Below are 22,706 nucleotides of genomic sequence, written 5' to 3' on the forward strand. Positions count from 1 at the left end.
CTCCGAGGGGCGGGGCCGGCTCCCGGGTCACGTAATGTCTTCCTCGCCCGCGGATTGGCTGTGGCTACGCTTTGAAGGCGGTGGTTTCCTTTGGAGTCATTTGGACCGCGACGGTGACGGCGGCGCTGACGTCATCTCGGAGCGCAGGCAGCCCGAGTAAAGGTAAAGGAGAAGGGCGCGCTGGGACGCGAGCCGCCGGTCTAGCCCATGGCTCTACGAGCGCTGTCCCGCGCCCTGGGCTCTCTGAGCCTGGGGCCCTCCGCTATTTCCGCCCCCGTCCCGAGTGTGCTCCCTGCAGCCCAGGTAATACGCCGTACCCGAAAGGAGCCTGACTCCTGTAGAGAGGGCGGTCAGGGGCGGGGAGTGGAGGATGCCAGCGGTCCCTCCCGGTGTTGCTCTCTCGTAGGGCGAGATTCCTCACACCAGATGTGGGTGTGCAAATATATTTGCAGACCACAGGTTGGACAAGTGGAAGCAACAGCATTGCCTACGATCGCAATGCAAGTTTTAGTGCTAGGCGTTTCCCATCACTGCTAGGCAGTCATTCACATTTCGCAGGTGAGAATGCTGACGCGCAATCTGATGTCAGTCTGGCTTCAGAGCCTGTGTGGAAGTGTGCGCGCGCGCGTGTGTGCTGCAGATTGAGCTCCAGGCCTGCCTCATGCTGAGTACTAGCTCTACCACTTAGAACATTTTCTCCAGAGCTGGTGCTTCTTAACCATATGACCCCTACAAGTATGAGCTACTGCTGAAATCAGAGAATGTAGGCAGGGCCAGATACCAAGAGTAGAGATCTGGGGAGAAAATATCCTCAAGTCCAATGTGTGCAACTGAGTCACTGAAAACTCAGTCCTGCTTCTTTAGATTTCTCAAGCTGATGATAGCACAGTTTGAAGCAGGCCAGCCTACTTATGAAATCCTAGAAATACAAAAGAAAAAGACAGAAATCACCACTCCCCGTCTGTTCATATGTGGGAAGCTCCTAGAATTATAATATACGGGACAAATGACATTAGTGCTAATGGTGATATACGGATATGTGGAAGTTACCAACTCCAGAGAAGGGAATTGTTTAGGGAAGGAAATGCCTTCTGGAGAAGGAGAGCTTAAGTGCAATTTGGGAGATGACCAAGGAAAGACATTGCAAACATGCTTCAGAGGTGAGAGGATCAAATGAGGAGAGTAGGCAACACACATCCACCTGGATAAATATTCAGCACTGGTATTTGAGCAAACTGGTCTGAAACATGCCCAGAAAAAAGTAGATTTCAAACTAAAGTCGGTCTGTGACCTGTTTTGGTTCTCTGACACTTCACTTTCAATTAGCTTTCAAGTGTTTTTGTTTCTTTCAAGTTTTTTTTTTTAATTTTATATTGGTACTTGAATTCAGGGCCTGGCATTATTCTTTAGGTTATTCACTTTTGAACTACATCTTTACTTCTGACTTTTTGCTAATTAATTGGAAATAAAAGTCTTTGACTTTCCTGCCTAGACTGGCTTCAGATGGAGATCCTCAGATCTCAGCTTCGTGAATAGCTGGGATTAGAAGCCTGAATCCCTGTCACCTCACCTGAGATTTCTTTTTTATCCTTAGGTGATAAATAATGTCCTCGTTCAGCTGCCGTTTGCCTCAGCGCTGCTCCTCTGCCGTCCAATGCTTACCTCTGCAAGCCTTAGTGCCAAGTTTGTGTCCTGGAAGAGTCGTACTACTTACACCACTAAACCAGTGAAGAAGAGGAAGTCTGGAGGTCGAGACCACACAGGTGGGAGAAAGGGCCTGGGGTCTTAAGTAGTGAAGGAGAAGAGCATGCTAGGACCATAGATGTGTATAATAATGTACTGTAAAGAGTGGCAGAGGCATATAATTAAAAAACACATTGAGAAACTCTTTGTGCATATAGAATATCATTAAAGCTAGAGTCAAATAAAAAGTAAAAGACAATTGGCCATATAGCAAGGACCTTGCAGTTTTCTTCATACTTATCCAAAATTTTGGAAACTTACTGAATTCAGTAATTTGAAAAGAATTTGCAGAATTTTCTTTTTTTTTTTTTCCTTGCCAGTCCTGGGGCTTGAACTCAGGGCCTGAGCACTGTCCTTGGGCTTTTTCTCAAGGCTAGAGCTCTACCACTTGAGCCACAGCAACACTTCCAGCCTTTTCTATGTATGTGGTACCAAATAATAGAACCAGGATTTTTGTGCATGCTAGGCAAGCATTCTACCACTAGGCCAAACTCCCGGCCCCAATAATTTTTTTTTCCTTATGATTCTGAGGATCAGATTTAGGCACTTGTTTCAAAGAATATACCACTAAACAACATTTGAGACCTTGTGTTTTTGTGCTGGTGCCAGGGCCTTACAACCTCACTTTTTCTTCACAGCTGGCACTCTGCCAGTTGGGCCACACCTTCAGTTTAGCTTTTTTGGTGGCTGATTACATATAAATCAAATAGCCCGTCGTTCGTGGGCCTTGAACTCTGGGCTTGGGTCCTGTCCCTGAGCTCTTCAGCTCAAGTCTACCAACCTACCCCTTAAGCCACAGTACCATTTCTGGTTTTCTAGTGGTTAACTGGAGATGAGTCTCAAAGACTTTAGTGCCTAGGCTGGCATTGAACCTCGATCCTCAGATCTCGGCCTCCTGAGTAGCTAGGATTATAGGCATGAGCCACTGTGCCCAGCTTCAAATAGACTTTTCTGCCCAGGCTTGCCACAACTCTTAATTCCTTGCCAAGATCCATATAGGTATTACCCCACCACCTTTCAAGATGGTGCTATAAAAACTTTTTTTCCCCCATTTTCCCCAAAACTGTAGATCAAACCCCAGGCCTCAGCACAGAGACATACCCCCATCCTTATTTTCTCTTTGTGCCATAAGGTTGAGAAGCACTATTCCCTGAACAAGTCTTTTCACAGTGCTGTTGAAATGGTCTGACCTGGATCTTGTCTCTGTCTTGACTATAGGCCGCATCCGAGTACATGGTATTGGTGGAGGCCACAAACAGTGTTATCGAATGATTGACTTTCTGCGTTTCCGGCCAGAGCAGGACACCAAGCCAGGACCCTTTGAGGAGAAGGTTATTATAGTCCGCTACGATCCCTGCAGGCAAGTTTGAAACCTGGGATGATGGCGGTATGGTATGAACCACTGCTATATAAATTCCCAAACTAGGGACTTCCTTGATGGTCTACTCCCTTCATCATCCTGAATAGGTCAGCAGACATAGCTCTGGTTGCTGGGGGTGGCCGGAAACGCTGGATCATTGCCACAGAAAACATGAAGGCAGGAGATATAATCCTGAATTCTAACCACATAAGCCGAATGGCAGGTAAGAGATTATTACCAGGGCCGGGAGTTTGGCCTAGTGGTTAAAGTGCTTGCCTAGCATGCATGAAGACCCGGGTTCGATTCCTCGGTACCACATACATAGCAAAAAGCCGGAAGTGGTGCTGAGGCTCAAGTAGTAGAGCTCTAGCCTTGAGAAAGTCCAAGGACAGTGCTCAGGCCCTGAGCTCAAGCCCAGGACTGGCAAAAAAAAAAAAAAAAAGAGATTATTACCAGATGTGTGGGCTGGGGGCTTCAAAGGTTCTAGTGCTGATGAGGTACTGTCTTTTAGTTGCTGCTCAGGAAGGTGATGCACATCCTCTTGGGGCTCTGCCCGTGGGCACCCTTGTCAACAACGTGGAAAGTGAGCCAGGCCGAGGGGCCCAGTACATCCGAGCCGCAGGTATGGGGAAAGGGTCTACCCAGGTCCCATAGTTTGGAACACTAAGAAGTCACAAGTTTTTGGACCTATAGGTCTACATCTAGTCCACTGGTAGAGTAAAAGAGGATAAAACAAGGAATATGAGCCAGGGGCTAGTGGCTTACATGTATAACCCTAGCCACCCAGGAGGCTGAGACTTGCAGAATCAAGGTTCAAAGCCAGTCTGGGTAGAAAAGTTCTAGAGACTTTGACTCCAGAGTAACTTGAAAAAAAGCTAAGCTGGAGATAAGCATAGCTCAAGTGGTAAAGCAAGCAATCTGAACATGTACAAAACTCTGAATTCAAACCTCAAAATTGCCAGGTGTGGTGGCAATCCTAGCTGCTCAGGAGGCTGAGATCTGAGGATCAAGGTTCAAAGCCAGCCCTGGTACAAAAGAATCTGAGACTTTAACCATAGAAAACAGGGATGGGGTGCATGGCTCAAGAGTAGGGCTGTATGTAGCCTGGAACTGAAGAGCTCAGCGACTACATCCAGGCCCAGGGGTAGGGCTGTAACCTTGAGCTGAAGAGTTCAGGGACAGTGCCCAGACCGAATTTAAAAAAAAAAAAAAAAAACACCTCAAAATTGCTGGGTACTGGTGGCCCACACCTGTAATAGTAGCTATTTAAGAGGCTGAGATCATAGTGTGAAGTCAGCCTAGGCAAGAAAATATGTGAGACACTTCCCATTAACCACCAAAAACAAAAATTAGGGGGGCTATGGCTCAAGTGGTAGAGCACAAGCCTTGAACACAAACGCTGAGGGAAAGTGCCCAGGCCCTAAGTTCAAGCCCAGGACTGGCACAAAAAATAAATAAGATAACCCCTCAGTATTGGCAAAAAAGAAAGAAAGGAATATAAGGATGGATGTTACTGTTTTTTTTGGGGGGGGTTGTTTTTTCCAATCCTAGGGCTTGAACTCAAGGCTGGGCACTGTTCCTAGACTTCTTTTTGTTCCAGGCAAGCACTTTACCACTAAGCCACATTCTCAGCCTTGCTAGGGTTTTTGACCTAAGATACTGTACATGCAGCCTTCTCTGTGGTATCTGCTCCTAAGGGGTAAAAGCAAGAACAAAGGGGTGTGCCTCCCTGTGGAGGGTGGCCAAGCTGCTTCTCCCTTCCCCAGGCACTTGTGGTGTGCTGCTGCGGAAGGTGAATGGGACAGCCATCATCCAGCTGCCCTCTAAGAGGCAGATGCAGGTGAGTAGGAGGTTACATGTGGGCGGAGAAGCTTTGGAATGCAGCTCCTCCTGGGCCTCCAGCTACACCTATCCATGCGCTGACAGGGGGAGACCTTAATGAAATAAATAGAAAAACCTTTATTCAGCCCAGTTCCTACGTAGGACCCCGTGCTTGAGTGCAACACATCCTGCCTTCCCTCTCTTCTCCCTTGGCTCACTAAGAGCATATGCGGTCAGTGTAGAGACCCTGGAGACCCTTTCTTCCCCCTTCTCCCCCCCAGTGCATCCTCTTTCCCTTTTCCCTTCAGGTGCTGGATACTTGCATAGCAACCGTAGGCCGAGTATCCAATGTGGATCACGACCAGCGTATCATTGGCAAAGCGGGTCGGAACCGCTGGCTGGGCAAGAGGCCTGACAGCGGGCTGTGGCACCGTAAGGGAGGCTGGGCTGGCCGAAAGGTTCGCCCGCTGCCCCCCATGAAGAGTTACGTGAAACTGCCCAGTGCTGCTGCCCAGAGCTAGTGCCCGTGGACTCTTAATAAAGTGCTCCCCGTCTTCGTGTGTTACTGGCTTGATTCCTTATTCTATAGAGCGTACAGACTTGGTAAAAAACCGGCAAACAGGTACAAGAGAAAGGCGGGGGGGGGGGGAGGGGGGGGTACGTAACCTCGAAGGCCCCTTCCTGGGCGGCTCTGGGAAGTGCGGGCGCTTCCGGAGGCAGGAGGGAGGACCGGGAGGAAGAGGAAAGGGCGGCGCGAGGGCCGAGGCTCCGCCCGGCCGCGCCGCGCCGCGGTGGCACCCACGGCTCCGCCCCGCGCGCTCTCCCGGGGGCCCCTCGCTTTCCGCCGGACCCAGCGGAAATGAACTGCGGCTCTCGGGTGGGCGCTGGGCGGGCACCGGGGCCGGGCCCCGCCCTGCCCCGCCGGCCGGGCGCTGAGGACGCGGCCTGGGCCCGGGCCACGCCCCCGCCCCGGGCCACGCCCCCGCCCGCCCCCGCGCCACGCCCCCGCCCGCCTCTGCCTCGACCCCTGGGGGGCCCAGGCGGGGCCCAAACCCGCGCCCGCCTCGCCGCCATCGTCGGTGCCTGTCGCGGCCCCAGCTGTGCGAAGGACAGGCCTCGCGCCAGGACCCCGGCAGACTTCTGAGGTGGCCAGAGCCCCGCCGCGGCCCCTGCCCCTACCCTGCAACCCCTTTCCTACCGCGCCCGCCTCTGCATTCTCCTTCATTGGGACGCCCCCCCCCCCCCCGCGGCACGGGCCCTGGGCTTCTCAGGCCCGCCGAGCCTGGCGCCCCGCACCCATGGGGTCTCCTGTGCACCCTCTCCCCGACCTTGCGTCGTCATCCCTATCTCCAGTTGCTCCCTCCTGGATGTTCGGCTCCCCACCCCCTCCTCCCAGTCCTTCGTGCCTGGCAATTCCACTCCACCATGAGTTTTCTGGGCCATCTGTCCTGCCACTCAGAATCCCCAAGACTTCAGTTTTCAGAGATGGCGCTCTTTCTCACACACTCAGGATCTCCCTCCCCAACCCCAAAACAACGCCCCTTCAGACACTCTGCAAGGCCTTCAGAGTCATTTCCTCACCATTAAGGCCAACTACCTCGGCCCCCTGGCTCTCCAGGTCAACCCATTTCAAGCTTCAGATCTTGGAGACCCTCCTTTTGGCCCCCAAACTTTGTTCTGAGAACAAACACTACGGGGTTTCTCTGCCTGGCCTTGTTTGTACTAGTAGTAGTAGAGTGTGACTTCTGGGCCCAGCTTTTCCCCACCCAGCCCAACAGCTGTGGCCACATTTGCTTCCCCTACTCTGGGACCGTCCTTGATTTCCCCCTCACACTCTAGCTTGCCTGTTCTCTCTCTTTGTGTCACCCCAGGTGCCAGGATGGTGGGGGAACTCCGCTACAGGGAATTCAGGGTGCCACTGGGGCCTGGCTTGCATGCCTATCCCGATGAGCTGATTCGACAGCGGGTAGGCCATGATGGCCATCCTGAGTATCAGATCCGCTGGCTCATCCTCAGGCGTGGAGACGATGGGGACTCGAATCAAGTGGACTGCAAGGCAGAGCACATCCTGCTGTGGATGTCTGATGATGAGATCTATGCCAACTGCCACAAGATGCTTGGTGAAGATGGCCAAGTCATCGGGCCTTCCCGGGAATCTGCAGCAGAGGCTGGGGCCCTGGACAAATCTGTGCTGGGGGAGATGGAGACTGATGTAAAGTCCCTGATTCAGAGGGCTCTTAGGCAGCTGGAGGAGTGTGTGGGCACCCTGCCTCCTGCTCCTCTGCTTCACACTGTCCATGTGCTCAGTGCCTATGCCAGCATCGAGCCCCTCACCAGGGTCTTCAAAGACCCGAGGGTCTTGGACTTGCTCATGCACATGCTGAGTAGTCCAGATTACCAGGTTCGCTGGAGCGCAGGCCGGATGATACAAGCCCTGTCCTCCCATGATGCCGGTGAGGGGCAGCTTGGGGAGGAAGGGAGAGCCAGAGAGGGGCTAGGTCAGCTCAGGGACACACAGGACACTGTGGCAGGAGCCTCTGACGTCATCAGTACGTAAATGATTCTATTGCCTTTCTTGTAGAGTTTTGTAAGAAGTGGGTGGGAGAAATGGGGTGGGGGCATGTCTGCAGAAAGGACAGTCTTAATTATCTTTCTGTATAAAAGAAGTTTAGAGTTTAAACTATTGCAGATTGTGTGTGTGCCTGTGCATGTGTGTGTATGAATAAGATAGTAAATTTTGGCTTTTGAAGCAAATCAACAAATATGTCATTCTCCCTGAATGTTGGTGAAAGAACTGTACGCTGTCTAGGAAAGAGGTCTTGAAAGAAAGAGGACAGAAAACAGTTACTGATTGGGGTTGTGGGTTACAGGGACCCGAACCCAGATCCTTCTGTCGTTGAGCCAGCAAGAGGCCATTGAGAAACAACTGGATTTTGACAGCCGCTGTGCTCTGCTAGCCCTGTTTGCACAGGCCACTCTTTCCGAACATCCAATGTCTTTCGAGGGCATTCAGCTGCCACAGGTAACTATGGGAAATGGGGTGGGAGAAACTGAACAAGAGCTTGTAGGCCAGGCTTTGTACCCATCCCAGAGGAGTGAGGAAAGGAACTGAGGCTGAGATGCGTTGTATCCCACAGCTCACAGGAAGGCTGCTCTTCTCCTTAGTGAAGCACTTTTTGCATGTCACCTCCCTTCTGGACCAGCTGAATGACAATACTGGGGAGCCAGGCGCCCAGAACAACTCTGCTCCTGAAGAATTGAGTGTGGAGAGGAGTCGGCTGGAGCTGGAATTCAGTATGGCTATGGGCACCCTGATCTCGGAGCTGGTACAGGCCATGCGCTGGGACTGGTCCTCCAGCAGAGCGGGAAGTCCCCCACGGACCCCCTATTCCATCTTCCATGCTCGGAGAGAAAATGCTAGCTCAGGGTCCCCACCCTCCCAGGCCCGGCACTTTTTCAGGCGTTCTAGGCGGTTTCGCCCTCCCACCGAGTTCGCAAGCAGCAATACCTATGGTTTGTATGTGCGAGACATGCTGCAGCCAGGGATGCGAGTGAGGATGCTGGAGAATTATGAGGAAATCAGTGCTGGGGACGAGGGTGAATTCCGGCAGAGCAACAGTGGTGTGCCCCCTGTGCAGGTGAGAAGAAGTGTTGGGCGTCTGGTGAGGCATCATCTGCGCCGTCTGTGTAGAGTGGGGGTTCCGGTGGGCTACCCAAGGAGCAAAATCTCAGTAAGATCAAGGTGGTAAAAAGGCACCAGTTGGAGAGCAGAGAATATCGGGATGTAGGAGGCTCAGACTCAGGAAGAAAGTGTTGTAGTTAATCCTACAAAGGCTGGTGGCTCACGCCTGTAAACCTAGCTACTGAGGAGGCTGAGATCCGAGGATCTCAGTTCGAAGTCAATCTGGGCAGAAAAGTCCCCATGAGACTCTTAGCTCCAATGAACCATTCAAAAACCAGACGGAAGTGGTACAGTAGCTCAAAATGGTAGAGCCCGAGCCTTGAGCAGAAGAGCTCAGGGACAGTGCCAGCCTCTGAGTTCAGAGTCCTACAAAGGTCAGGACTGGGGCAGTGAGGTGCTTGAGGCCAAGTGGCAGTGTGGACTCCTATGCCATCGAGGGTGGGCTGAGAGGAGACGCAGAGCCCAGCGCGTTCCAGAAGAGCAAGGGGGCCTTTGAGTGGGTGTCCATGTTTTCCATAGGCTGTTTGCTCGGGGGTTCATCTCACAGGCTGTCCTTCCCATCAGGCCATACCCAGTCACTATGGAGCCCTCTCTTCCCCCTCCCTCCTGTTCCTCTCCTGCAGGTGTTTTGGGAGTCAACAGGCCGCACCTACTGGGTGCACTGGCACATGCTAGAAATCCTAGGCTTTGAGGAAGACGTGGAGGCCATGATTGAGGCTGACGAGTACCACGGGGCAGTGGTCGATGGAGCTCTGGGTGGAGGTGAGTTCTAGGAGGAAGCGGGGCCAGCTGGGGTGGGGAGGAGCAGTCATCTGGTCAGGCGGGCAGTGACGGGACTGTGTATGGTTGTCCCAGCCCTGCCTTCCTGGCACTGGAAGCCCATGAGGGAACTGTATGCGGTGCCCTACGTGCTGCCTGAGGATGACGATGCGGAGGAGAGCGAGCACCTGACCCAGGCCGAGTGGTGGGAGCTCCTGTTTTTCATCAGGAAGCTGGAGAGCTGTGATCGGCAGGAGGTTGTGCAGCTCCTTCAGGACAACATGGATGGGGAGGTAGAAACTCAGAGGCTGGGTTGTCACAGGCATTGGCAAGGCTCTGATGGGAGCTGGAGATGTGTGGGAGGAGCCAGCCACAAGGGCGGTTTCAAGTGGAGGATGGGTGTGAAGGGATTCTCCCAATCCTACCTGTGACCAAAGGCTGCTGCAAATGAGACCTTCTTCCTGACAGCTCGTCCTGAATGAAGAGATCCTGCCGGAACTGGCTGTGCCCATTGAGTTGGCTCAGGAGCTGCTGGTGGCTCTGCCGAGGAAACTTGATGACAGTGCCCTCAGGGACCTATTCAACTGCCGGATCTACAGGAGGTACGGGCCTGAGGCCCTGACAAAGCCACCAGCCTACCCAAACCTTCTAGGAGCCCAAGCGCAGCCTCTGAAATCTGAAGACGCAGACAAAATGGAAGGTAGGTGCTAAGCAGGCCTCCCTTTCAGCAGGTGTGTTTAGATGGGAAGGGGAAGTCTGATAATGGTTGGGCGATACTGTCTGGGAGGGATGACGCTTTAACAAAGACTCAAAACTTAGAGGATGCTTGTAGTCCTGCTGCTCAGGACACTGAAGTAGAAGACTACTTGAGTCCAGGAATTCTAGACCAGTCTGGGCAACACCGGGAGCTTCAGCTCAGAATGCAAAACATAATGTAAGAACACTGGACATAAAAGTCAGAAAATTCCAACAGACTTTTGTTTGTGGATGGAGCTTGAACTCTGGCCTAGACATTGTCCGTGAACTTTTTGCTTAAGGCTAGTGCTCTACCACTTGAGTCATAGCTCTGTTTCCAGCGTTTGGTGGTTGATTAGAGACAGGTCTCGTGTGCTTTACTGCCTTGTCTGGTTTCGAAACATGATCCTCAGATCTCAGCCTCCTGAATAGCTAGGATCACAAGCATGAGCCACCAATGCACTGCCTGGTAGACTCTTTTTTTTGGGGGGGGGGGGTGTCATGGGGCTTGAACTTGCCCTGGGCACTATCCCTGAGCTCTTCTACTCAAGGCTACCACCCTACCTGTGAGCCAAGCCCCACTTCTCGTTTTCTAGAGGCTAACTGGAAATAAGAGTCTCAGAGTCCTTTTGTGTCTGAGCTGGCTTTGAACCTTGATCCTCAGATCTCAGCTTCCTAAGTAGCTAGGATTACAGGCATGAGCCACTGCACCCAGCTGCCTGGTAGAGTTTTGTATTCTGATACTGGGGCTTGAATTCAGGACCTTATGCTCTTGTTTGTAATTTTTTTTTTTTTGGTCAGTCCTGGGCCTTGAATTCAGGGCCTGAGTTCCGTCTAGTTTTGAACCTTGATCCTCAGATCTCTACCTCTTGAGTAGCTAGGATGACAGTCATGAGCCACCAGTGCCCAACCTCCACCAGATTTTCCTTTTTTTGCCAGTCCTAGGCTTGAACTCAGGGCCTGAGCACTGTCCTTGAGCTTTCTCAGGGCTAGAGCTCTACCACTTGAGCCTCAGCACCACTTCTGGCTTTTTTCTACGTATGTGGTACCGAGGAATCAAATCCAGGTCTTTGTGCATGCTAGGCAAGCACTCTACCACTAGGCCAAACTCCTGGCCCCAGATTTTTTTTAGTATATTTTTTTTATTGTAATTAATAGAAGGGTTACATTATAATCACCAGATAGAAGGTGCATTACTTAACAAACATTGCTACCCCTTCTCATGTTTTTGTCCCCATTTTCCTCTCCCCACCCCCCCTTTTTTTTAAAAAAATGTATGTGGTACCAAGGAATCGAACCCAGGTCTTTGTCCATGCTAGGCAACCACTCTACCACTAGGCCAGACTCCTGGGCCCCCATTTTTTTTAAATTGATCCCAGCATCAGCTAAAGAAATATTGAAATTATTTTTAGGAGAAATTAAGAGAAAAAAGTTTCTCAATTTATCCTTTTTGAGCCTTTGCATCACTTATAATGACCAATTTTTTCAATGTCCATCTTCCTATAGTGAAAGATGCCCCTCAGGGTCCCAGCCCTGCCTTGCAGTCTCTAGTGGAAAGTTTGGGTCCCCCTGGGAAGCTCCTTGTGGCTCTGGAACGAGCCCTCAGCTCCAAGGGATGCCGGGAGGATGAAGTTAAGTCATGCTTGCTGCAGCTCCAGCGGAAGCCCCAGCCCTTCCTCGCCTTGATGCAAAGCCTGGACACTCCAGCAACCACCAACAAAACCTTGCACCTGACTGCACTGAGGTAGGGGGCCTGGTGAGGTGAACGGCTGGGCAAAAAAGTCCTCAGGCCAGCTGCACAGCTCCCCTTTTCCATCCTTGCCCTCCAGAATCCTAACTCAGCTGGTGGACTTCCCAGAGGCACTGCTGCTTCCGTGGCACGAAGCCATGGAAGCCTGCATGGTCTGCCTGCGGTCTTCCAACACTGACCGAGAGGTACCCTTGTTCATTTCAGGGAGATACTGGGAGGGGGAAGACACACGGTCAGCCTCTCCTGAGGCGCAGCCTCCTGAGGCTTGGAGGGCACAACAGAGCCTGGGGACTCTTGGTTGAAGGTTTCACTTTTAAAAGAAACTTTTATTTTTTAAAAAATAGGTAATAAATTCACATGGTTCATACACTTAACAAGGTATCCATGGGGAATTTGTGCTCCAGCTGATTTCTGGTTTCTCAGTACCCTCCACCCCTGACTGGTTACCACTGTAGTAGTAATTATTGTGTCTTACGTTTTCTTGGGCAACTATAAATAAGAGCTCCAGTGGCTTTTTAGAAGGATGGGGAATGAAGTGCAGGAGGGCAGAGGGGTTCACCACATACCAGAGTCCATTGTAAGAGTGACAGGAGGGGGGCCGGGAGTCTGGCCTAGTGGTAAAGTGCTTGCCTACCATGCAGGAAGACCCACGTTCGATTCCTCGGTACCCCACATGCATAGCAAAAAGCCGGAAGTGGTGCTAAGGCTCAAGTGGTAGAGTTCTAGCCTTGAGAAAGTCCAAGGACAGTGCTCAAGCCCCGAGCCCAAGCCCAGGACTGGCAAAAAAAAAAAAAAGAGTGACAGGAAGGCCTGGGCACAGGGAGCCCTGGAAGAGGTCAGAGAAACATGGTCGTGGTGACAGTGGGTATCCACACCTTTGGTTGTTAGTTTCTGAAGTGGTCTCACTGAGGGTCCACCCAGAAATCTAGTCCTTCTGAGTCCCCTCCAAACACAGCCCACCAACTGACTCTTGGGACAGCTGGGCCTGAATGGGACAAGCCAGGATGATTCTTTGCACATCAGTAACCAAGAATCTCAGAATGGCAGAGGGTCCCTTGGTTTTCCCTTGTGGCTTTTTTTTTTTTGCCAGTTATGGGGACCGAGCACTGGCTTTCTCAAGGCTAGAACTCTCCCACATGAGCCATAGCACCACTTCCAGCTTTTCTTCTAAATATGTGGTACCGAGGAATCGATCCCAGGTCTTCTTCATGCATGCCAGGCAAGCACTCTTACCACCAGGCCAACTTTCGGGCCCTCCCTTGTGGCTTTCTAACTGCACCTGGTTCTCGTCTTCCCATCCCTGTCCTTTTACTTCACTTGTTCACTGCGGTACCCTGGCAGCTCACCATAGGTATGTGCTACTGTATGTGTCCTTGTAGCCCACGACGGCTCCTCTGCAGTCACTACCCCCACAATGCCTCTTCCCAGGTGCTTCAGGAGCTGATCCTCTTCCTCCACCACCTGAGCTCAGTGAGCAGGGACTACGCTGTGGTGCTAAACCAGCTGGGGGCCCGAGATGCCATCTCCAAGGCCCTAGAAAAGCACCTGGGAAAGCTGGAGATGGCTCAGGAGCTCCGTGACATGGTGTTCAAGTGTGAGAAGCATGCCCACCTCTACAGGAAGCTCACCACCAACATACTGGGTGGCTGCATCCAGGTCAGGGGGAAGGGCAGTGCTATGTGAGAATGTGGGACCTAAGCTGTGGCAGAGAAGGCTACTTCTGCAGCTGGTGGCAGCAGGTGACTCCAGTGAGCCTGGGGACAGTCTCTGCCTTCCTCCTCCTCCCTCGGTGTTCCTGTGCCTCTCCATGTTCCTCTCTCAGCCCCCCTTCTTCCTCCCCGTGGTGTTCCCACTGCAGACCGTGCTGGGGCAGATCGAAGACCACAGACGAACCCACCGGCCCATCAAGACTCCTCTTTTTGATGTGTTCCTCAGATACCTATGCCAAGGTTCGAGCCTCTTCCCCAATTGCCCAGCATCCCCACACCTATGCCATAGCCCTTTTACTATTTTGTGTGTGTGTCAGTACAGAGGCCTATTGGTGATTTGTGGTAGGTTAGTGCCTCTTGCAAGTGAGGCACTGGGAGCTCGTGCCTGGACTCTTAGCCTGGACTCTTAGCTACTCTGGACGCTAAGGTCTGAGGATGGCAGTTAAACCCAGCTGAACAGGAAAGAAAAAAAAAAATCTTAGCTGGGCACGGTGGCTCATGCCTGTAATCCTAGCTACTCAGGAGGCTGAGATCTGAGGATTAAGGTTCAAAGCCAGCCCAGGCACAGAAGGACCTGAGACTCTTACCTCCATTAACCTCTAGAAAACAGGGAGTGGAGCTTGGCTCAAGGGTAGGGTGGTAGCCTTGAGTCTTGAGTGAAAAAAAACTGAAGGACAACATGAAGGTTCTGAGTTCAAGCATAGTTCCATCACACACTCTCTCTCTCTCTCACACACACACACACACACACACACACACACACACACACACACAATAATGTCTCTTGGATTTATCAGCCTAAGATCAAACTAAGATCCTCACATCTCTGCCTCCCTGGTAGGACTGTAGGTTGAGCCACTGGTGCCCAGCTTCCTTTATTTTTCATTTATTTATTTACTCATTTATTGCCAGTTCTGGGGCTTGAACTCAGGGCCTGAGCACTGTCCTTGGGCTTTCTCAAGGCTAGTGCTCTACCAGTTGAGCCACAGCACCACTTCTGGCTTTTTCTCTGTATGTGGTACCAAGGATTCAAACCCAGGGCTTCATGCATGCTAGGCAAGCACTCTACTGCTAGGCCACACTCCTCGTGTGCTGCGCCCCCCCCCCCCTTCATACCTTTACAACCTAGCAGGCTGTGACCTCTACTCTTTTCACTCACCTCTAGGCTCCAATATGGAATTGAAGGACAAATGTTGGGAGAAGGTGGAGGTGTCTTCCAACCCACACCGTGCCTGCAAACTAACAGACCGCAACCCCAAGACATACTGGGAGTCCAAGGGCAGTGCAGGGTCTCACCACATCATCTTGCACATGCGCCATGGTGTCCTGCTCAGGTAAACCGTTTCTGCCCGTGCACACATGCCTCCTCCTCCTGGTGTCTGCTCACGGCTTCCCTGTGTTTGTCTTGAGGAAACATCACCCCTTTCTATTTGGCCAGAGTCCCCTGGGCTCTGTCTGCATGGATATGACAGTTCCAATTCCCAGGGCTTCTCTTCCCCTACCTCCCAGGAAGCTGACTCTGCTGGTGGCCCGTGAGGACAAAAGCTACATGCCAGCCCGGGTGGTGGTGTACGGCGGGGACAGTGCCACAACTCTTAATACGGAACTCAACTCGGTAGGGGCTCCTGTGCCATGAGCTCACCCCTCTCTGGATCTGCCTCAAGCTCCTAACATCCTTTTTTTTTTTTTGGTCGGTGGTAGGACTTGAACTCTGGGCTTGGGCATTGTCCCTGAGCTCTTCAGCACAAGGCTACCGCCCTCCCCTTGATCCCTTGATCCACAGTGCCACTTCTGGTTTTCTGGTGCCACTTCTGGTTTTCTGGTGATTAATCGGGGATAAGAGTCTCACGGACTTTATAGTGCCTAAGGCTGCCTTTGAACCTCGATCCTCAGATCCTCAGATCTCAGTGTCCTGAGTAGCTAGGATTACAGCACCAAGCTCTAACCTCCTATCTTAATCTCCTTAAAAGGATTCCTTTTCTATGCCTATGTGACAGCAGCAGGCTGTGAGCAGCAGTGTGGCATTAAGGGCCCTTTGTCAAGAACCTCAATGTCCTATGAACAGAGAAGGGAGGAACATGGGGGCTGAAGTTGGCACTCAAATCTTCTTTCCCTTTCCAGGTGAACGTGATGCCCTGTGCCAGCCGGGTGACCCTCCTGGAGAACCTTACCCGATTCTGGCCCATCATCCAGATCCGTATAAAGCGCTGCCAGCAGGTGGGGCTGGAGAGTGGCGTTTGGCTCCTGGATATGGGTCATACTTTTTGTGTGCCAATCCTAAACTTGGGGCCTAGGTGCTGCTGTCCCTAAGCTTTTGTCCCCAAGGCTAACACTCTACCACTTTTGGCTTTTTGGTGATTAATTGGAGATAAGAGTCTCACAGGCTTTCCTATCCAGGTTGACTTTAGACCTTGATCCTCAGATCTCAGCCTCCTGAGTAGCTAGGATTATAGGTGTGAGCTGCCGTGCCCAGTGAACACTGTTGCATATCTTGAATCTGAGTCTTAGGCAGTTCCAGGGATGAGGCTGAAAAACACAGCCATCCCAGACCCATCCTGAGGAGGGTGTGGGCAACTGAAAACAGGCTCATATGTGTGTTTCAGGGTGGCATCGACACACGCATTCGGGGCTTGGAGGTCCAGGGCCCTAAACCCACTTTCTGGCCAGTGTTCCGGGAGCAGCTGTGTCGTCACACACGCCTCTTCTACATGGTTCGGGCACAGGCCTGGAGCCAGGACATAGGAGAGGACCGCAGGAGTCTCCTGCACCTGAGCACCAGGTGTGTGAGCCCGTGTGTCAGTCTGTGTGGAAGGGCGAGTTATCACAAATGGCTGCCACAGAGCTCTCGGGAGTGAGATGGGGCTTTAATTAAATTGGCTTGGGGATAGGAAAGAAACCTCCCCACAAGCTGGGACGAGCAAGGCAGTCCACCCCAGAATGATTCTGAATTGTTGTGGGGGGCGGGGGTGTGTGTGAACCAGCTAGGGGGACACCAGGCAACTTAAATCCTTGAGTCTTGATATCTTGCTTTCTTTCATTCTTTTGGCTCAGACTCAATGGCGCTCTGCGCCAGGAGCAGAATTTCGCTGATCTTTTCCTCCCCGATGAGGAGGCCGCCCAAGCACTGGGCAAGACGTGCTGGGAGGCCCTGGTCAGCCCCCTGGTGCAGAACATCACCTCTCCTGGTAACCACCTGCCACCTGGCCCCACTGACGAATCTTTGTTCTCCCCTAGAAACATCTGAATTATGCCCTTGGCCCTTCAGTCATCCCAGTTCCCCGCTCTGCTCAGCCCAGGGATCCCCCATGTCATTATGTCTAGCTCTTTCTCTAAAAGAGATGAATCCAAGCCTTTCGCGTTTCTGAAGACATACCATGGCTTGTCTTCCTCACCTTCCAGATGAGGACGGAGCTAGCCCCCTGGGCTGGCTCCTGGACCAGTACGTGGAGTGTCGGGAGAACGCCCACAACCCCCAGAGCCGCGCTGCGGCCTTCTCCTCCAAAGTGCGCCGCCTCACCCACCTGCTGGTGCACGTGGAGCCCTGTGAGGCAGCGCCCCCCGTGGTGGCCGCCCCTCCACCCAGTAAGTACTGGGGGTCGGGGCAGGAGCTCTAGTGAGGAGCATTTCCCGGGGCTCTCACTCACTCACATGCAGCAGGCTTTTCTCCTACTTCTAGTTGATCGCCTCATCCGCGTGCAGGAGGGGATAGCAGTGTATCGGGAAAGGTGGAGATACTTTTTCTAGGCTGGTACTGGCCTAAACTCTGTCCCTTCCTTGTCTATAGCACTCAGAGTTGGCACTCTGCCTCTTAAGTCACAGTTCCACTTCTGGCTTTTTGCTGGTTAATTAGCGATGAGAGCCTCAGAGACTTTCCTGCTCGGGCTGGTTTCGAAACACCATCCTCAGATCTCCTGAGTAGCTAGGATTACAGGTGTGCGCTGGCACCTGACATACCTTTGCCTCTTTTCTCTACCTCCACAGAGGGTAGAAACAGAAGCCATGACTGGAGCTCCTTGGCCACGCGGGGCCTGCCCAGCAGCATCATGAGAAACCTGACCCGCTGTTGGCAGGCTGTGGTGGAGGAGAAGGTGGGGGGAGCAGGCGAGGGGTGGGGGGGCACCGGTGGTGGCTTGTTGAGTGCCTCTTCACACGTGTGCCCCTTCCTTTCAGGTGAACAGCTTTCTGACTTCACACTGGCAGGACGATGACTTTGTGCCACGCTATTGCGAACGCTTTTATAACCTGCATAAGTCCAGCTCTGAGCTCTTTGGACCACGAGCAGCCTTCTTGCTGGCGCTGCAGAATGGCTGTGCCGGCGCTCTGCTAAGGCTCCCTTTTCTCAGAGCTGCCCATGTAAGTGCTGTCCCGCACACCAGATACCTGGGCCCCTCCCGCCTTGCCTCCCCCAAATGGCCCACGTCCATTACCAGTCACTGACTCATATGTCGTTGTTTAGAAAAAAGTTGTAACCTGCAGCATGCCACCCTAATATATCTTTATATACATTATATATATTAGATACAGCATATATATGCTGTATCTACTATACTGAGATCTGAGGATCACGGTTCAAAACCAGACCAGGCACTAAAATGTCTGTGAGACTCTTATCTCCAATTAATCATCAGAAAACCAGGAAGTGCAGCTGTGGCTCCAGGGGTAGGGCGGTAGCCTTGAGCTGAAGAGCTCAGGGACAGTGCCAGGCCAGGCCTAGAGTTCAAGTCCCACGACTGACCAAAAAAAAAAAAAGTATAATGAGGGGCCAGGAGTTTGGCCTAGTGGTAGAGTACTTGCCTAGCATGCACAAAGATCCAGATTCAGTTCCTCAGTACCACACATATAGAAAAAGCCATATGTGGTGCTGTGGCTTAAGTGGTAGAGCTCTAGCCTGGAGAAAGTCCAAGAACAGTGCTCAGGCCCTGAGTTCAAGCCCCAGGACTAGCCAAAAAAAACAAAAAAGAATAGTTTCATAAAAGTATTGGTCAGGCTGGGGTTATAGCTCAATGGTAGAGCACATACTTAGCAGGTACCAGGCTCTGGATTGGATTCTCAGAACAAAGAAAGAAAAAAGTGGGCCAGGAGTTTGGCGTAGCATGCACAAAGACCTGGGTTCAATTCTCTGGTACCACATACATAGAAGAAGCAGGAAGTGGTGCTGTGGCTCAAGTGGTAGAGCGCTAGTCTTGAGAAATCCCAAGAACAGTGCTCAGACCCTGAGTGTAAGCCCCAGGACTAGCAAAATAAAAAAAGAAAGATTGACCACAGGCTGGGGCCTGGCTCTTGTGGTAAATCACCTGAGTGGCAAGCACTAAACCCCGAGTTCAAACCCTAGTCCAAAACAAAAAGGACTGACCAGATAGAAAGCTTTCTCAGTATTCCTACTGCTCACTCACCTGTGGTTGTTATAGTTCACAGTGGCCTTGAACTCACAGTCTTCCTGCCTCAACCCCCCCAAAGGCTAGGATCTTAGTAGGTGTGCGCCGCCATGCCTTTCCTCTGCTCATGGCTTTCCTCTGCTCTCCAAACACCCAGGTGAGTGAGCAGTTTGCTCGGAACATTGACCAGCGGATCCAAGGAAGCCGGATTGGTGGAGCCCGGGGAATGGAGATGCTGGCACAACTGCAACGGTGCCTGCAAAGTGTCCTAATGTTCTCAGGCCTGGAGATAGCCACCACCTTTGAGCATTACTACCAGTGAGTGTGAACGGGAGGGGAGGCCCCAGGAAGGGGGCCAGGGTCAACGGATGGAGCTGGAGAGTCTGAGACACAGCCAAGGTGGGCGCTCTGGGGTAAGAGGAAGGGCTATACTTGCACTCACACTGAGATCTGTCGGGACTGTGTGTGCTGCAGGCACTACATGTCGGACCGGCTCCTGAACGTGGGCTCCAGCTGGCTGGAGGGGGCCGTGCTGGAGCAGATCGGCCCCTGCTTCCCCAACCGGCTCCCCCAGCAGATGCTGCAGAGCCTGAGCACCTCGGAGGAGCTGCAGCGCCAGTTCCATGTCTACCAGCTGCAGCAGCTCGATCAGGAACTCTTGAAGCTGGAGGATACAGAGAGGAAAAGCCAGGTGAGTTACCAGGAAACCCAGGGAGGGAGAGAGGCATGTGTAGCAGGGACCTGGGGTGGCCCTGAGCATTTGGGGACTCTTATCTCCACAGGTGGGCGATGAGGCCAGCAGACAGAAACATGAGAGACAGAAGGAAGAGGATGCTGCGGTGGCAGCAGCCTTAGCCATGACACAGGGAAAGGAGGAGGAGGAAGAGGAAGAGGAGGAAAATGAGCACCATTATGACGAAGAACAAGAAGAGGAGGAAGAGGAAGAAGACCCCTCTGCTGAAGGGGGAATGCCTGAAGTGTCTGTAGTTGTCTTGTCTCCACGCTATTGGCCTGTTGAGTCTATCTTCCACACTCTAGATCCCCAAACCTGCCTGCCTCCCTTCCTGAGGGGTACTTTGAACCGATACTCCAACTTCTACAACACAAGTGAGTAGCCAGGTGGAGGGACTAGTTGAGGTCCTTGGAGAGGACCTGGGGCCGGGAACCTGGGTGGGTAAAACATGGGTCTTTAGGAGTGAGACTCCCTTATACAATGGAGGGAAAAGAGGCTCTGAGGAGAAAACCTGTATCTGAGTAGAATGGGAGAAGCTTGGGATCTGGCTGGGGTAAAGATGCTATCAGAAGCCAGATCCCAGGAATCTCTGTGGAAGGTCAAGAAGTGGAGGTAAGAGGCTGCCTGAGTGAGGCCGACAGGAAGGGTCTGCAGATGCAGTGGGTGTGTGGTTCCTTTCCCACCAGTCATCTGCAGTCCCAGACTCCCCTCGAGGGCCTGATCCCTGATCTGGGCAGCGGCAAAACTCCACAGTGTCCCTCAGGAGCTGCCACATTGGTGGGAGACAAGTTTCCTTTGCCCTTCAGCTACTGCAGGTCTTTAAAGCCTCAGTCCTCCCTCACTTCATGGTCTCGCTGCCTAAAACCATGAGCACAATAATTCACGCCTGTCATCCTAGCTACTCAAAAGCCTGAGGTCTGAGGATTGAAGTTCAAAACCCGGCCTTAAAGGAAAAAGCTCAAGGACAGTACACAGGCCTTGAAGTTCAAACCCCATTGTAGGCACAAAAAGTGAAATGCTTAAAAAAAAAACAAACATGGGCACAGCTCAGAGACACAGACTACGGGAGTTTCACCGGCATGATGGCCCAGAGGAGGCCGGGTGACGACTGGAACCTCACCATGTCCATAGATGCTGGCGTGGCATGTTTTGCTGAGGTCAGCAGGGCAAATCTGGCCAGTAGCACATGCTCCATGTTTTCTGCACCCTTTGTCTCCCATCCCCTTCCTGCCACTTCTCCAGGTCAGAGTCACCCTACCCTAGAGCGAGGTCTGCAGAGGAGTCTGCAGTGGACGTGGCTGGGCCGGGCTGAGCTGCAGTTTGGGGAGCAGACCCTCCATGTGTCCACTGTGCAGATGTGGCTGCTGCTGTATCTCAATGATCTGAAGGTGGCCTGGCCTCTTCCCTCTCTGCTCTCACTCATTTCACCCCTCACTTTATTAATCTCCTTCATCTGCTTCTCTCTATCTCTGGGGAGTCCTTGAAAGCTTCTTGCCTCTCCTCCTAAGGTAGTATCTGTGGAGAGCCTACTGGAACTTTCGGGGCTCCCTGTGGACATGCTGAACCAGGCAATCGGGCCCCTCACTTCTTCAAGGGGCCCCCTGGACCTCCAGGAGCAGAAGGATGTACCAAGAGGTGCGCAATCAGGGCCAGAGGACAACCTGTCTTATGCCAGCATCAGGCTTTCCCGCCAAGCAACGCCCCCCCTCCCTCATTAACACCCCACCAAGCGACCAGTGTTTATTTCAGGGTTGCTCAAGATACGAGAGGGCAGAGAGGAACCCAGACCAAGGAGGGGCAACGTGTGGCTCATCCCACCGCAGACATACCTGAAAGCTGAGGACGAAGAGGGCCAGAACTTGGAGAAGAGACGGAACCTTCTCAACTGCCTGATCGTCCGGCTCGTCAAGGGCCACGGGGACGAAGGAGTACATATTGACCAGCTTGTCTGCCTGGTGGGTACTGGCGTGGGAAGAGTGCGGCCCGTGGTGGGTGCCGGGTGCTTCAAGCGTTTGTGGTGCAGCCTGTCAATGTGTGAGGTGAAACGGTGTTTACTTAACGTGTCCCAAGAACGTATCATTGGAGTATAAGGCAACTGGGGCAAAGTTAGGGCCTCTGACCTGTTTGCCCTTTGGTCTCTGGTACCAGGTGCTGGAGGCTTGGAAGAAGGGCCCGTGTCCTCCCAGGGGTCTGGTCAGCAGTCTTGGCATGGGGGCTGCATGCAGCAGCACTGACGTCCTCTCCTGCATCCTGCACCTCCTGGGCAAGGGCACACTGAGACGCCATGACGACCGGCCCCAGATGCTGTCCTATGCAGTCCCTGTGACTGTGATGGAGCCTCACACCGAGTCCCTAAACCCTGGCATCTCAGGCCCCAACCCACCCCTCACCTTCCACACCCTGCAGATCCGCTCTCGGGGTGTCCCCTATGCCTCCTGCACTCACAGCTTCTCCACCTTCCGATAGCCCTGAAGATGGGGTCTGGGGTAGGTGCAGCCAGGGCTTTCTACAGAAATAAATGCAGGAATTTGCTATGTGAGCTGTGCGATGATGGCTGGAGACAGAGGGGGAGGATAAGGGCTTTCCCTCTGCTGCGGGAAGGAGCCCACTGGCACCGAGGCTGTGGCCTAACATGCCAGGATTCATAGGGCGAGTCCTGAGGGATGGGAGGGAATCCGTGTCTCAACACCCCTTTCCCAGCAGGGGATTAGGTGACCCGGGATGGTCTCAGCCTCTTCTCGAAGGGTGTGTGGTTGGAAATGCTTTCAGCCTGGTGGGCTCAAGTCCCAAGCCCACACTCCTGCCACTGCCAGCCGCTTTGCAAGCTAGGGAGGTTATCAAGCCGGCCTTCCTTTTCCTTCCTTGTGGAGATGGACCAGAGGCTACGGAGTAGATGTGCAAACATCCGACACAGCAGACGCTGCCAGGGCGTTCCTGCAGGCCACCTCTCAGCACCGAGGGCAGGTGGAGGAGATGAGAGATGCCGACAGCCTCTGCAGGAACCCGAACAGGCCTGAATGAAACTGCTGCTCGGCTCAT

The 22,706-nt window shown here is 52.7% G+C and overlaps 2 protein-coding genes across 5 annotated transcripts; both read left to right on the top strand.

The window, feature by feature from the left end:
* Positions 1-74: 74 nt before the first annotated feature.
* Positions 75-5,486, top strand: Mrpl2 (mitochondrial ribosomal protein L2). 2 transcript variants are annotated; one of them, XM_090355623.1, is made up of 7 exons: positions 75-162; positions 1,595-1,763; positions 2,962-3,103; positions 3,211-3,326; positions 3,615-3,725; positions 4,870-4,943; positions 5,233-5,486. In XM_090355623.1, exons 2-7 carry the CDS (start codon positions 1,655-1,657, stop codon positions 5,443-5,445), a joined length of 765 nt encoding a protein of 254 aa, XP_090211749.1. In that variant the 5' UTR covers positions 75-162; positions 1,595-1,654; the 3' UTR covers positions 5,446-5,486. The 2 variants fall into 2 exon arrangements, with proteins under 2 accessions (XP_090211749.1, XP_090211748.1); XM_090355622.1 differs by having other exon boundaries at positions 122-303.
* Positions 5,487-5,945: 459 nt separating this feature from the next.
* Positions 5,946-22,206, top strand: Cul7 (cullin 7). Of its 3 annotated transcripts, none has more exons than XM_090355624.1 (26): positions 5,946-6,069; positions 6,796-7,473; positions 7,795-7,946; positions 8,062-8,562; positions 9,230-9,368; positions 9,462-9,658; positions 9,834-10,065; positions 11,607-11,844; positions 11,930-12,035; positions 13,279-13,506; positions 13,709-13,799; positions 14,725-14,893; positions 15,069-15,174; positions 15,681-15,776; positions 16,163-16,338; positions 16,611-16,744; positions 16,959-17,141; positions 17,541-17,647; positions 17,730-17,912; positions 19,092-19,252; positions 19,409-19,625; positions 19,717-20,041; positions 20,910-21,055; positions 21,176-21,302; positions 21,417-21,622; positions 21,816-22,206. In XM_090355624.1, the coding sequence occupies exons 2-26, from the start codon at positions 6,804-6,806 to the stop codon at positions 22,131-22,133; spliced, it is 5,208 nt and encodes a 1,735-aa protein (XP_090211750.1). In that variant the 5' UTR covers positions 5,946-6,069; positions 6,796-6,803; the 3' UTR covers positions 22,134-22,206. The 3 variants fall into 3 exon arrangements, with proteins under 3 accessions (XP_090211750.1, XP_090211751.1, XP_090211752.1); XM_090355625.1 differs by having other exon boundaries at positions 6,796-7,377; XM_090355626.1 differs by lacking the exon at positions 17,730-17,912.
* Positions 22,207-22,706: the final 500 nt, after the last annotated feature.

Source organism: Megascapheus bottae, chromosome 22 (genome assembly GCF_031878675.1).
Source record: "Megascapheus bottae isolate mThoBot1 chromosome 22, mThoBot2.hap1, whole genome shotgun sequence".
NCBI classification, from domain to species: Eukaryota; Metazoa; Chordata; class Mammalia; order Rodentia; family Geomyidae; genus Megascapheus; species Megascapheus bottae.